The sequence below is a fragment of the Papio anubis genome, chromosome 12 (assembly GCF_008728515.1).
Source record: "Papio anubis isolate 15944 chromosome 12, Panubis1.0, whole genome shotgun sequence".
Lineage (NCBI taxonomy): Eukaryota > Metazoa > Chordata > Mammalia > Primates > Cercopithecidae > Papio > Papio anubis.
Window position 1 is genome coordinate 19,305,626 of NC_044987.1, and position 14,527 is coordinate 19,320,152.

Sequence of the window (14,527 nt, forward strand, 5' to 3'; positions counted from 1 at the left end):
TGAAATGATTTCAATCTGCTCTAACACATGACTTAATTAATTTATTTGCATATAGACTGTCATCATTTCTATGCCAACTGCAAAATCTAGGGCAATTTTCCCCCTTTTTTAATACCATCATAAGTACTGAAGTTTGTATAGAAGGGATTTTATTCCCATTCTATGTCAGTATTTTGTTTTAAATGGCATGTCTTCCTCTATTTTAGCTTAAATTATAGCATTGAGTTGAAAAGTCTACTCTTCGGGATCATTGCCACAATCTCGATGGCTTTATCAATAAAAGCTAGATCGTAGTGAGTGAGGTTTTCTCCTTACCACGCCCTGTAGACTGAATATGGTCTCCTCATCTTCTCCTCTGGACCCTTCTACTTAAGAGGAAAAAGGCTTTTTCTGCACAAAGCCATTCTTATGCCAAGGTTGTGGCTAAGTAGCCAGCTTCTCACTTTGTATTTGGCTCCTGAAATATCAAGGCGATCTTTGAGTATGCATAGTGAATGTTACCAGAGTTTGGTTGGGATGGCAGTGATTGGATGTCAGATGAAGGAAAAGCTTTACCCTTTATGAATCATTGGATTAATTTCCTAGGGCTGCCATAACAAATTGCCACAAACTTGGTAGCTTAAAATAGCAGAAATTTCTTTCGTTACAGCTCTGGAGGCCAGAAGTCCAAAATCAAGGTTTTGGCGGGACCACACTCCCTCCCCTCAAAAGAATCTAGGGATGGATCATTCATTGACTTTTCTAGCTCTGGGAGCCCCAGGAGCTCCTTAACTTGTGGCTTCACCACTCCATTCTCTGCCTTCATTTTCACATGACCTTCTCCTCTCCTCTGTGGGTCTCTCCTCTGTATGTTTTTATGAGGACACTTGTCGTTGGATGTAGGGCTCACCCAGATAATCCAGAATGGCCTCATCTTGAGATCCTTAAGCTGATTTCATCTGTAAAGACCTTTTTTTCCAAATTCAGCTATAATCACAGATTCCAAGGGTTAGAATGTGGACTTATCTTTGGGGGCCACCATTCAACTCCATACAAGCCCTATTATTTATCTAAATGATCTGAGCAAAATGGGAAGGCAGGAAAAGTTATAAAATGTTGCTTCTAAGAAGCCATCCCATTCCAACCTTTTCTTAATTCCGTGAACTTGGCTCAATTGAACATTACATAATGCAGGATTTCCTCATTAATTCATTTCATCTGCTTCATTATAAAGCTTCATTATGGGCATCATGCTTATAATTTTCGTATCACCAAAACTATTGTGGTATAATGTCCCTCTAATGGGAAAACAGAAATGATCAGATACTATCTAAATTAGCAGATAGTAGATCTCTTGTGATTTTGTTAATATGTAATTCATTTAAGCAAAGTTAATATCCATTAACTCTCCTTGTAGGGGCCCATTAGCTTTAATAATACATTAGCTCCTTTGTATGTCCTGAGTAGATATTCGCCCAGTTTCCACCCCTAAACTCTTTCAGTATTTTCCCAGAATATCTTTTAAATAGAATATAGTCCCACCCACCTACCAAATTACCCTCACTCCCAAATGCGAAATATTTCAAGCATTACACTTCTTACTCCTTGGAAAACTTGATGATGATCCTTATAAGCCTTGGTTTCCATAATGTGTAGATTCTGGAGATTTGTCCTTCTAAGAAAAGGAATGAGGGTCCACGTCTGAATCCATTTGGCTTCAATCTAACAAAGTACTGCTAGCCTTTAATTGTGGGAAAGTGACTCTAATGCCGTCCAAAAATAAGGATGCACCAGCTGATCATTTTAAACTCTAATACGGCACCTTTTTGTGGGAGACTCTGTTTTTTTAATCCAAGAAAATCATACAAATATTTTAGCCTTTATTCCACTTTTTGGAATATACATAAGGAAAAAAATATTTTTATATAAAGGAAAGCTAAGAATTACAAAGCATTATATTAACCTGAATGGAACTTTGCATCTGATTTGATAATCTTAAGTAAGGTTCTCTGTGCTCAAGAAAGTTCACTACGTTCCACTCCTAGAGCACTATTGAGAACTTTACAGAGTCAGCCGGGAATTCCTTTTGTAGCTTCTTCAAACACCATTGGAATTCTCTACATCATTTCCTACCAGCTTTACTCTCCTTGAACACTAGCGGCTATGCAGTAACAAAAAGCTTCATTCCTCAAATGCCTGAAGCACTCAGTCACTAGGCCCTGAAGGCTGATCAGTCATTGTCCAGTGCTGTTGATGGCTCAACTCCAGTGCCCCCCACAGCCGTCCTTTCTTTGCAGACAGGTAGCACCACATTTTGATGCCCATGAGGAAAGAAGAGACACTTGAATACATGAGATTCCTAGAATGATTTATTCAGTAGCCAGTCTGCACGGGGGTTGAAGTATTTTGGATGCCTGTGAGGAGTAACATTGCACCTGTATTTTAATGTTGACTCATGCCCTTGAAGTCAGCAGTTCTTAACCTTTTGGGGATCATTGGCCCTTTTAAAAATCCTTTGATAGCTATCGACCTGGAAAAGATGAATACAATCACATATTCACCATATTCTACTTACAATCAAAGGAGTCCATTCGCCCCTCAGGGTTTTCCTAAATTCAGTTATTTGGGGACCACTTGCACAAATTTGCCATGTTCATGTGTCATCTGTATTTTTACCTGATTTAGAATTTTTCTTTAAGTCACTTTATTGCTTTAACCTAACCAGGGCCTATGTAAAAATATGTATTAAATTATACATTTCATCTGTTATGTATAGTGTCTAATAAGCTTTAAAATAAATGTACAACTAATTTTTTTTCGATGTCCTTTCCTTTGCCACCTAAAAAGATATCTTATGTTCTCAGTGACAAACAATAGGTTATCACTAGGAAATACTGATCCCATTCATGGACCTCAGAGTCTACTCCGAGTAAATAAGGCTACCTTGGGGGCAAATCTGATCTGATATCATTGGTATTAAATATGCTCACTTGTTTAAGCCTGGCTAATTTTGCTCCATGAAGGTTTATGGAAACCTCTCTTTATCCCCACCTAAGAGGAATGGATGTTTACCAGGACACGAATAGGGTTAAATGACAGATCATGGATTTGAATTCTACATGAAGTAATTTTTTAAAAATACTGCTAAAAAGGAAATGAAATAATGAAAACCTGCATTATATGTCATTAAATATCTTACTTTAAATATGACAGGGAAAAAAGAGAGGAGGGATAAAAAGAGGGGAAGTGTTGCACTTCTCTCCTTCAAATGGAGTGCTACCATAGTGCGTAGAAGACAAGGCTGGAGCTACAACTTGGAATTGCTTTTGTCTTGTGGATTTAAGTCCTAATTAATTGAACCAGGATTTTGCAGTGTTTGTTTGTTAGGACCCTTATTTGTGATACCAGGAGAAACTGTTGTGCCCAATTATGTGAAAAATCAGCCAGATGTGTATGCTGTCATACTTTTAATAATCCTTAAGTTTTCGGTGAGTACAGATATTAATTGTGTAGTATGCATTGAAGTGATTAACATCAATGTAATTTATCATCTGGAGATTTCTGAACATAAATAAATGAGTTGTTTTGTTCAGCAAGGTGTTGACCCCTTCAGAATCAGTGAATTAAAGTCCCCCCCTTTTTTATTATAAATATGAAAGGCACCACAATCAGCCAAGTGTTCAGTTATTTGATTTTCTGGGGCATTAGCCGCTCTTGTTTGTGACATTTCCCTGTTGGGTGCTCGTTTGCAAGCTCATTAATAAGGTTTTCTCATAGGAACGTTGCTGGGAATGAAGAACATACAGTAGGGCTCTTAGTTTTCTAGCTTTCATTCTGAGACTCAGCAAGGGTACCGCAGTAGCACACAGTTAAATGTTTAAAACAGAAAATAATTATGCTCCCGAGCTGGAAGAGCTCAAAGCTCTCTTCCCTTAGATGTTATGCAGAGAACAGTTTTGCTTTTTAATGTTCTGAGCTGTATGACCCTAAAATCTTTCTGTGCATTTTTTTCTTGCGAATGTCTGTACAGGTGGTGTTGCCCAAATTTACAACATGGTTGATTATAGCAGAGCGTGATACAATTGTAGCACGGTTAGTAGAGCTTCAGATCTGAGGGAATGTACTCTTGTCAAATAAAAACCTGTATAAACGGGAACAGTTCACTGTCTGAGCGTTAAGAGAAAACTGTCTAAATAGCATCAAGGTGGCAACACATAGCGACATAAGCTGGGAATTCAAAGAAAAGCTGTGACCCTCAGTATGGAATTCAGATTGCTTTGCGCAAGGGAGGAAAGCCTTCCTCTGGACTGGGGTGAATATGAAGCTCTTGAATTACTGCTGTGTGGCTTTTGCTTTCACCCATCATAGCCTTGCTCTTTAAAATGTTTGGCAAAAATCCTCATTTTGTGAAGGTTTTGTGTTTGTGCATATTTGAAAAAAAGAAAAAAAATTCAGAGGTGAGTTTTGAAAGGAAGAATGAAAACAAAGACTCTAGAAATGGGTGTTTGAATGCCATGCTTGCTCTGATTATCATCTGACAGTTAATCGTATACGTGGGCATCATTTTCAAAATGAGTTTTATTGACTGAGTGTAGCTAGGTATTTTATAAATCCATAGCCCTGTTCATCCAAGGTCCAGAGAAGGGTAGATTTTTTTTTTTCTTTCATTCCCTCAACTGGAGGAAAATTGGGCATTGAGGAGATGATCAAAACCTGTTCTTTATCTGTGCCAAAATAAATGTTTCTCTGGGTATCGATAGTGCCCTGCAGTGAAGGAGAGAGGAAAACCTGGAAATCAGAAAATCTTTCCTATTTGGAGTGAAGGATACCACATAGTTTCCAAGAGCAGCTTCGATATCAAATACTCTCCCTCATCAATTCTGTTTCCAGGTTGTATTCTTCAAAGCATAATAGCTGCTGTTTTCCGATTTGGCCTGTTTCTCTCTGATCTCCAGTCTCTCTCTCTCTCTCTTTCTCTCTCTCTCTCTCTCTCTCTCTCTGTCTGCCTGTCTGTCTGTCTCTCTTTTTAACAGAATACGCTCTTCCTCCCACTCTCCCTTTTATTTATTTATTTTTTAAAGCAATGAATTGAGTTTCAGGGAAGTTATTTTAGTATTTATGATTCCTTATGAGAAATAATCAAGGAATGAAGAGCCCCAATTGAAGCTAACTTTTTAACCTATTATTTCTTTGTGTTAACACAGAGTAGTGTTGGTTCCAAATTCTTGATATTATAAGGACTATAGATTGATAGTGATACAATCTGCAGTACCAAAAGTGTCACGAGGCTAAGTAACCAGTATTCAAAATACAAAGAGTGAGTGTTGGGCAAATATGTCCTGAGCAAGACTGGAAAGACCCTTAAGTGAAAAGCCTTTGCCTTTAAACCTGCCTTCTGAATGCATACCCTGCAGAAAGAGGCCTGTTTTACTAAGGACCGCCTCCTCTCATCTCACTGACCTTAATGTATTTGTAACAGATGTGTCTACGTGGCTGTGGACATCGAATACTTACACAGTGAAACCGGTCTTCTAATGTACATACTTCACTTAATGGTTTTTAACTCAAGGTCAAATTTTGATTCTGTGGAAGGTTAAATAGTTGTGAAGCTGGCATCTAAAAGTCTAAAAGGAATAGTCAAACAACATCCTTTCTGATTTCCTGTAAGATACCACTTAGACACACACCAGAAGTGCTAAATAAATGTGTAGTGAGGTGGAAATATGTAAAGCAGAGCACCTGGGCTGAACTTCCGATTTGGGGAGCTGGATTGACCTTCCAAAAGAAAAACGCAAGTATATTTTGTGATGAGGACTAAGAGGAACTTGTGATCTGATTGTATTTATTTTTTAATCAGTAGTAAAGGTGGAAGGAGAAGTCCATGCCCCAATATTTCTTCACTTTCTCATTCACTTATTCCTTCATTCACTCATCCAGTAACTGTGTCTCAAATGCTTACTGTGTGCCAGTCCCTGGCACTGTTCTAGTTACCAAGACTTCAAGAAACAGAACAAAACAAAACAAAACAAAAACCCGCTGTTGTTACAGAGGGAACAGTCTTGTACAGAAAATCTTGCTATAGGGATTTTCTTGCCCAGTGTTTGCTTACAAATGATGAAAATTGCTTCCAAGACACCGAAGAATATTCTGTGAGTATGTACCCCCATTTAAAAAGCACTGGGAACAAAGCTTTCTGCCACAACACCGTGAGATCAAATTTGATTCTTCTGGGTAAACAGTAATTCTAATACCCACAAACCTACCTGAAAGTTGCAGCAAGAGAAGATTGCATTCTACTGTGGTATTGGTCTTACGTCAGTCCCACCAGATTTGACTCATCCCACTCACAATAGTTCAGGCCTCTTCAAGAGCCCAGTTTCAGTACTACAATTCATAACAACAGATGTAACAGCAGGAGGTTCTTCACCTTGCAAACAAACAAAATAAATGGCAGTGAAAATTATTCATGAATGTATTATGACAATAGAAAGCAAATCTTTTGCAAGATGTTCTCTTTACCTCCCCCGAGAGCCCTGTGTGACTCCGTTCATTCACCAATCCCAGTCACCTGGCATTGCTAGACATGGCCCTTCTTCAGTTGCAAAGCTATCCTCTCCCAGCAATTTAGACAGCCATATTGTAGGGGTTGATTCTTGCTTTGAGCTCAGACAGCTTCTAACGTTCACCAAATCTCAGGTTAATCTTTGCATTGTCGTTCTACTCCAAACTCCAATAATCCTCCATGATTGACAAAGACTCTTCAGTCAATTCTTCCTCACTTGAATGCACAGGGGCTGACCCAGACGCGTTACCCAGACATTCTGATATCATCTGTGCTCATGCTGCCCTTGAGTTCTCCCTGGTAGGACTTGAAACAATTAGCACTTGATCCACAAACATCAAATCCCATACTCCCTGGTGTTTCAGAATATTGGGTGAAATCTAAGTAAGAAACATGAAGAAGAGCCTGTGTCCCAAATGCAGTTGCAGAAACAGATTTGCACTCAAGTCCCTGGACCTGGTGGCATTCAGCACATCAAAGAAAATATGACACCTGCATTTCCTGATTTAGAAATTCTCAGGAAGACAGGGAAGGTTGTGGGATCTCCGGGACAATAGGTCTCCCACTGGCTTGTCTCCTGCCAGGATATCAGTATGCCTTTTCCATTGACTCAGCTCTGCTCCTCTCTGCTACCCGGGAAGGGTGACATCCCAGTCATGAAGAAATTGCAAAGTACCTTTTTCTAAATAAAGGAATGCAAAGACCTGATATATTAGTGCTTGGACCTACAGAGGAGACTGTGCCTTTTCATTTACATAGGAAACTGAAATACAGGTTACAGAATCTTGAGTTTCATCTTCTGAAAAGATCACAGAATGTGGTGCAAGGTCAGACTGGCATGAAATCAATTGTAATCTGCCAGCAAGCCATTCCAACCTCTTTAAGAGTTTCCTTTTATATATTTTTTCCCTTTATAGAGAGAGCAAAGTACATTTAAAGAAAGTCTCATCAAATCAGAATGTCTTTCTAATATTATTTTTTTAATTGGTTGCTACTATAGTGTGACCTAAAGCCTCCTGGTATTTAACCCTCTGTGCAACTTTGACTAATGAACAAATTTTGTCTGCTGTAGCAGTCTTGCTAAATGTCTTTTACGGGGTTTAAAAAAATTTACAGTGTATTATGAAAACCTGAGATCCCTTGACCTAATTGATTGGCTGTTGGTGATGCCATGTCTTTAACTGTAATGTTCTTTAAGTGTACAGACCTAACTATTTTTCTTATTTTTATATAGCAGTTCCATTTTCTAATGACATTAAGCCATTCTGAGTGATACATTTCTGGGCAGTTATTGCACTTGGGTAGAAAGTATCATCTGGCTTTTGGCCTTGTGCCTTACAACACCAACCGAGGCATAAAATGATCCCCCAGAAAATGTACTAGGCTTTACCTCATTACTTAAAAATAAATCTTGGAGGCTGGTTCTGTTTCAGAAAAGATTTGGTGGGTTATAACATTTGATTTATGAACATAATTAAAATATAAATGATGAGCTCTGGGCTATTCAGTCAGCCATCTGGATTGTTAGGTATTTTGACATATTCATATCATAGTTAGGCTCTTCAATGGAAAATTTAATGTCCCTTAGTTCTAGAGGTGCCAGTGGAATCCCAGGGTTTCTATTCCACCTGTTAAGAATGCTTAAGTTTCTCTTTCAGGACAAAGGAAGGGGAACAGAATTTGTTTTTAAGTTTCCATCACCCAGGGATAGATCTTGGCACATAGACCTTCTGTAATATTTGATTCCTAGACTGGGCGAGAGGAAAGCTCATCTGCCCATGGTCAGATAATATGCCTATAAATACTGCATGTGTCAACAGAGGGAAACATTTTTCTGTATAATGCAAGCAAGACTAATGCTCACCTTTTCAGCCAGCTATTACAGTAACTGTGGCAGCTGTAGCCAGAAGTAGATAGTAGATGTTTCTCCAGAACTTAAAGAGTAAATTGGGAAAATCAGTTATCAAAACTGAAGGTGTATTTTTTATGATTTAGTAAGTGGTTTTTAAAATAAATTTCAGGTAGAACAAATCCTTAGCTTGTTCTTCCTAATTTATGTGAATAATTGACAACTGATAAACAGCTCATTAGGAACATAAAAAAGCATTTAACTAAAACTCAGTGGGACTGAAGAGGCAGGGTGGGTTACGTTTTTCAACACTGTCTTTATTATTGATGGAAGTTGAGGATGTAAAATCCTTACTGCACTGTGCTGAAAAATATGCCCTCTCTGTTTGCTGGTAAATTACATGAAGGAAAAAAGAAGAAAAACAAAATCCTTCCACACAGGCCAGCAAGCATTCTGCTGCTTCTTCATTAATGGCCAAAGTCAGCAGTGCATGAAAAATGTAGCCTTTCTGTAGATCAGAGATTAACCTATAAGCAAATGTTACATTTCAGCCCAAACTTGGGGCTTTAAATTTAGCCTCACCCAGAACGCTTCATGGGTAAGAATGCTAGAGATCCCCTAACTGGGAACTCTAGTAAGTGTTCCTGTTCCTGGGTATGAACTATGAGGTAGCAGGTCTTTTGTTTTCTGTGTGTCCAGTGTCATAACCTTCTTCTTTCATTTTGTTTTTTTTGGTATCTTTTTTAAAAACTAAACTTCACCAACTAGTGTGTGTGTGTATGTGTGTTACACGACCACAAACAATAAACCCACACCTGATGCCCAGCAGTTGTAGTTAGCCTAATATGTGGCCTCTGTCTCTAAAAGGGGGTTCCCAGGAGTTCGTGAACCACCCAGTGCTAGTTCAAGGTCATCCTGTTTATTCTTTACAAGCATTTCTGCTTTTCTTTAATGACTACCTTCCCGACCCAGTTATCAGTATCTGGAAACCTCCACACCATTTTGCTCTTAAACATTTTCTTCGCCAACGTGTCCAAGAATAGAACTGTGTAACTTGCAAGGGTCAGCTGGAGCTTCTGGGCTTGTTAACTTTTACGTTCTCTGGCAAGAGACTTAGCTTCTCAGAAAGCACTACCAATTCACAGTATGCAGTGCACACTGGTGGGTGAACAAGGGGGCTCTCTTAAAAGGTTTTGAATGCCATGTAATTTTTAGAGACATGAGAGAAAGATTCGTGATAGGAAAGAGACCATAAGGATACATCTAGAAAGCAGCCATCCCTAGTGAGGACTTCCTTGTGCAGCTTATATAGCTGTGTACGGGATGAGATTGGTTGAGCCTTGCCGTAATATTTCTATCTTCTCCCTTATTCCATAGGATGAATGTTAATGAGCTAACCACAGCTTGTAAAAGGCCAAGGGGCTGTTGTTTAGGTGGTATGATTGTCTGAGAGAGTAAAACTATGGTAATTGTTTTGACCTTTCGGCCAGCCGATGCCTCGCCCTCTCACATTTATTACTCTTGGGTACATTTCCAAAAATATGCATTTACAGAGTCACAGAATTAAATGAGATAACTGATTTAGGGATTAATAGCTTGTTAGTTCAGCACAGAAAAAAACAATCTCCTAATTCCATTCAGGTTTTGTTTGTTAATGTATTTGCATATGTATCTATGTTAACTCCAACTTCTGTAGCTTGCCTCCCTATTCCCTGAACCTCCCCTTATTCATCTCTCATAGCCATATCCCCACACTGACAAACACAGTTTTAAGTAGCTGGTGGAAATAGGAATACTTACATCTCCTTCCTAAGTACCTCGCTGCATTAGGAAGCTATACCTGGCTTGGATTATGGATTACCATTGGAAATGCACTTGGGAATCAGAAATCTATCCCAACATAGACTTCTGGGGCTGTCTCTCTCTCCATGATCTTGGATGAGCTGCTTCAGTCTGTGGGTACCAGAGTTCCCATCCCTAAAACTAGGCTTGTTCTACCACCAGTGACGGTCCTAGGAGAGCAGATCCTGAGTAAATGTCAGTATTTTTTCTTTTTAATGTTTGCAATGAGATGTCAAAGACGTTTCCCTGGGAGGGCTCCCAAAATGTCCCAGTTCTTTTTCCTTAAAGTCATTTGAGTGGAATTCAGAAGTTCTGCCTTTCCCGTTTGAAAACAAGAACATAGAAGAGGCAAACTTATTAACATGCAGTGTCACAACATATTGTCACATAGTAATATATGATATATGATAAAATGTATCAACTCTGAGCACCACAAATATCTATGGCTTCACCTCAGCATGAAGGCAAATGAGTTTCCTTTAGCTTGAGTGAGTTTGGAGATAAACTTCAGTGTAACAAACTGTATTTCACAGGAAATGTTTGATGTGGCGCAGTTGGCTCGTGAATCTCTTATCTATTTGCGGCTCACTCCTTAGAGTTATTAGTCAATTTAATTTGAGCAAATGCCAGGATTACTAACTAATTAGAAGGGTGTTCCTGAAGGCATCGGATGGGAGAGAGTAAGTGCCGGACTGGTACTGTGGGTTTTGAGGCAGTGTGTGAGTCTGATTTTGCCTGATGATATCATTTGCTAAACATTATACTTTGTGTTGTTGTCACACAGATAAGCCTCAAGTGCATATTCAGATGACTTATCCTCTACAAGGCCTAACCCGGGAAGGGGACGCGCTTGAGTTAACATGTGAAGCCATCGGGAAGCCCCAGTAAGTTCTGAAGGACAAGGTTGGCAGAGGGTCGTGCGCAGTAAATGCCACAACACAGACGTATGCATTCACCAGTCCTTGGCCTGTCACCTGTCTCCTGCTGCAAAGGATGGATGGTTTTTCAGGAACTAAAGAATATTCAGTGAGAGGGGAAATAAATATCCATAGTTCTTAATGGTCAGAACTGGGAGAAAAATTAAATGCCAGCTAAGATTGAAGTCTCAGCTAATTCTATTTTATTATCATCAACATGATTGTCAGGACTATTTTCTCTCTTACATGCAAGAATAATCCTAATAAATTCTTGGTGTCCCCACAATCTAATGATATATCTGCCACCTTTTGTGTTAATGTCTAAGCTGCTACAAAGATGGTTTTAAGACTTACATTAAGCTGCTATGTTTAGGGCCAGCTGTAGGCAAATGAATTTGCCCTACCTTTAATTTTGCATCTTCTTCCCTCAAAGAAAAGTGTCATTCATACGTGACTCCCAGAAGTATTTTTATTAGTAAAGAAAAGCTCAGGAACTTTTCTTAAGGAGGATATATGTGCCACTTCATAAGAGAAAAAGAAGAAACAACTAAGACTGTTATTTTATTGAAAGTATAAAGGAGCCACTTGAGTTGCCCTGTGAAATGATCCAAAGTGAATTAGAGGAACTACATGTATCATCACTAATACAACAAAAAAAGCCACACAGTGGCACCACTTTAACTATTATTCAGTTTACTTAGTGGGCAGGGGACACTTCTTTTGTGTTTCTAGTAAAGATTGTTTTTGACTGTTTCTGTTTCTTAGGGGAAAAAGCAAGTTGAGGATTCATGAAATGAACTAATAGGTCAATGTTGGGATTAAGGGCACTCAAACTTGAGTGGTACCTAACAAAAAACAGCATTGAGCTCCCTCTGCTGTCCCCGTAGTATGATTTTTTTTTCCCCTCAAAGAGTTTTGCTAGCCAGCATCATCACAGTTTTCATATAAAGAATTCAGAGCATCTTAACAAAGCTTCCCCAGAAATCTCTGGAAAGAAGCCTCCCTATTTTAACTCAGGAGTGAACTATGACAAGAGATCAGAAAGCCAAAGGGGGCTCTGGCTGCTGTTGGTTCTCTCTTCTCATTTCAACCCTCCCTATCTTTGTACTGACCGCTCCATGTGCTGGAATTTCCTTCCCTCTGTGCTAACCATGTGGCGTTTTAAATGACCTTTAGGAGGTGGAAAGTGGTCTTGGTTCTGTTTCACTTTCCCTCTGGTGTTCCCAAGTTATTTGGTTTTGAATGCTTCAAGCTTCAGCAGAGTGATCTTTTTCTCTTTTGAGCACTGCCAAAGATTCAGATCTTTCTTTTTGTAAACAGTTTGAATTATTCCCTAATTAGCCGCTTTCTTCAAAAATAATCCAATGGAGGAAGAAAAAAAAAAAATTCTCAGAGGCCTCTTGCCACTTGCAATACCTGTGTTCGGCCACATTAACCACAGTTACAGTATATGGCTTGCTAACCTATACTTTATTTTTGTATTTTTCCCCTGAAGAAGGTACTGCGTTCAATTGAATGTGCCACGGGGACAGTAAATTACATGTTTCCTTCAGGACATTTATGCCAGAGAAGGGATTTGTTTGTTCCTTTCAAATAGGAACTAGTATATGGTTGTGTGAGCAAGCTCACATTACTCTACTGCTATCCCTTCTAGCATATTACCTATTTATTTTCTCAAGAAATTGCATACAATAAAAATGGTAATTTAACTTGCCATTAAATGTTGTGAATATTCTCAGCACTTACCCCTACTGATTGTTTCAGCTGTCAAGCAGCAGGACATTAGGTCTGATTGCCAGGCAGGCCCATTTGCCATTGCCTACAAGGAGGACATATGCAGTACTAATTTTTAAATAATTTACTGGGTTGTGATGACAAACCCATGTGTAATTAAAGAAAAATTGGAACTTCACATCCCATTTGAAAACTGGAATGCTACTTGACAGGGCTAACTTGAGGATCCGTTCTTCATTAAGCATGGTTCTCTTGTCGTGTCGCTGCTCCTAGAGGCAGCCGTAGGAACTGGAAGGAAGTCACTTCTGAGCTGGATCTCTGTTGTCCTTCCTTCAAAATGAAAGTTTTCAGGCACAATTCTAACTGTAGCCTCAACTTCGTAGGAGGTTGAGGGAAACGCCTTGAAGAATGGAAGTTTTCCAAAGATACTTGGTGTGTATGCATTTTTAGCTTTGGCAAATCTTATGAAATTGGCTTTTTCCCAACGGATACAAGTGTGGTACTTTAAATCACTAAAACAAACTTGTCTCTGGTGAGCAGATGCCCTGGGCCCTAAGGGATCCATGTGGAATGCATTCCATGGTGATTAGCCTGAGAGCCCTACCCACAAGCGTGGGGCACTGCAGGTGCACACACAGGAAAAGTTCTTGCAATATGCAGGCCTTGGAGAGCCAGGAAAGAAGGCAGTTTGCCAAGAAACAGATAGACATGGTGGACCAGGGCATCAAAGACAGGGTGGCATTCTGGGTAGGGGGAGGCAGGTTATGGGGAGAGGTTAAGGACAAGAGGAAATGATTACGTCTTTCCAGAATCAAAGGTGGTTTTTCAAACAGCGGCCCAAGTAAAGCACTATTCAGATATAAAAGTCCATTCCTTTTGGTGAAACTCAAAATCCATTTAAATATCACAAGAGGCTTCTAGGCAAGTCTTGGTGTGTGAGTAACCATCAGATGAATGCGTGTATCACTAGCCAAGAACTTGATTTCTTTCCTAATTAATGGGATGTTAACAATGGGTGAGCTCTGTCCTGCCCGAATTGGTGTGAAACCACACAGCAGGGCATAAAACTAGCGCACACTTATTTGCTGATTTGTCGAAGATGAATTGGAAATAATGAGACTCCTGCTTGTGGTCTGTTCAAAGTTTTTCAACACCTGATCATGTTTAAAAGAAAAAATTGTATACCAAACAGATTTTTGGAGACTTCACAGTTGTAAATTCTGTGAACTTAAAATATCTCCAGTAGGTCCTCATTAATTGTGTCACCCTGCATGTGATTCATTTAATGCATGGGTGAGAAGTTTGATGCAGACATCTTAATGGGAAACGATAATGTGACTTGTCTTCCTCCCCTTCTCCCTGCAGGCCTGTGATGGTAACTTGGGTGAGAGTCGATGATGAAATGCCTCAACACGCCGTACTGTCTGGGCCCAACCTGTTCATCAATAACCTAAACAAAACAGATAATGGTACATACCGCTGTGAAGCTTCAAACATAGTGGGGAAAGCTCACTCGGATTATATGCTGTATGTATACGGTACGTGAGAAGATAAAATGCTCTTCTACTAGAGTCAGTCACATGGAGCTGCTACTTGTGATTTACTCCCAAAGCTTTTGGTCAAGTTGAAAATCAAAAACCAGTT

The 14,527-nt window shown here is 39.4% G+C and overlaps 1 protein-coding gene across 7 annotated transcripts in view; it reads left to right on the plus strand.

Moving 5' to 3' along the window:
• CADM1 (cell adhesion molecule 1) overlaps positions 1-14,527 on the plus strand; it is a 332,199-nt gene that overhangs the window by 276,997 nt on the left and 40,675 nt on the right. For all 7 annotated transcript variants that reach the window (XM_009187346.4, XM_021926578.2, XM_021926580.2 and 4 more), the window contains exons 6-7: positions 11,017-11,116; positions 14,249-14,421. In XM_009187346.4, the coding sequence (XP_009185610.2) occupies positions 11,017-11,116; positions 14,249-14,421 (273 nt within the window). The remainder of the gene's footprint in view (positions 1-11,016; positions 11,117-14,248; positions 14,422-14,527) is intronic.